Here is a 944-nt window from a genome sequence, read left to right on the forward strand (position 1 = left end):
CCAGTGTCATGTGTAGCTGGGTTTCGTTCTGTGGTTGAACTTGATTCTTTATCCTCGCCCTGAGCTCCTTGGGCCTTTCTCCCTGGCACCTTTCCCTTCCACGGGCTTTAGGAAGGAACAGATTATATTGTCTATCCCAGCACTGAATGGGCCGCATGTCTATGTTCCCTCCCTACGAGCCATATTTGCGTCTGAATTGAAATCTGTCTCTATACTGCCCTTTGAAAGCTGCGTGTGATGTTTTCCAGTTCACTGATGACTCTTTTTCACCCCCAGGTGAAGTGTAAGGACTGTGGGGCCTTCGGACACACGGCCAGAAGCCGAAGGTGCCCCATGAAGTCCTGGGCCGGATCCCTGGCCCCTCAGAGTTTGGGCTCCAGGAAGGGGAAGGAAAACCTGGAGCCTAAGAAGCCCCAGGACCTCCAGAACCCAGGACCCGTGAACAAGGACAAGAGAGAGGACCAGAAACTAAGGTAAGCGAGGTGAGAGACTGTGACCCCTTCCTGGGCACCACCCGCTAAGGAAGGGGTGTCTCCACCTCCCACCAAGTGAACACTCACCCCCAGGTGAGAACAGGGAAACTGGAGACAAATAGACAGGAGCTCCACCCAGGAGCTCACTCAACTACAAAAGATTCACACACACACACACACACACACACACACACACACACACACACACACACAATCGCCAAAGGATGACCAGGGCAATTTTGGTTTTTATACATGATAGACAGAAAGTCCTTTGTGATAAAATGGAAGGGCTGCCTGGATTAGAGTTAGGATTTGACAGGAGGGAAGGCAGAGAATTAGAAAGCTCTTGAGATGTGAAACCCTGCATCACCATCTCTAAATAGAACTGGGTCTGGCCAGGTTTCTCGCAGCTTTAGACAGGAATTCTGGGTGTATCAACTTATCACTGTTTGCTCTGCAGGCAAGAAGAGC

General features: G+C 50.8%; 1 protein-coding gene across 1 annotated transcript in view; it reads left to right on the plus strand.

Moving 5' to 3' along the window:
- Positions 1-944, plus strand: part of LOC110595165 (putative protein FAM90A8P) — a 2420-nt gene that overhangs the window by 1102 nt on the left and 374 nt on the right. The window contains exon 3 of the mRNA XM_021709806.1: positions 277-473. Within this exon, the coding sequence (XP_021565481.1) occupies positions 277-473 (197 nt within the window). The remainder of the gene's footprint in view (positions 1-276; positions 474-944) is intronic.

This window comes from Carlito syrichta, unplaced genomic scaffold (genome assembly GCF_000164805.1).
Source record: "Carlito syrichta isolate Samal-C Ts95f unplaced genomic scaffold, Tarsius_syrichta-2.0.1 Scaffold287328, whole genome shotgun sequence".
Lineage (NCBI taxonomy): Eukaryota > Metazoa > Chordata > Mammalia > Primates > Tarsiidae > Carlito > Carlito syrichta.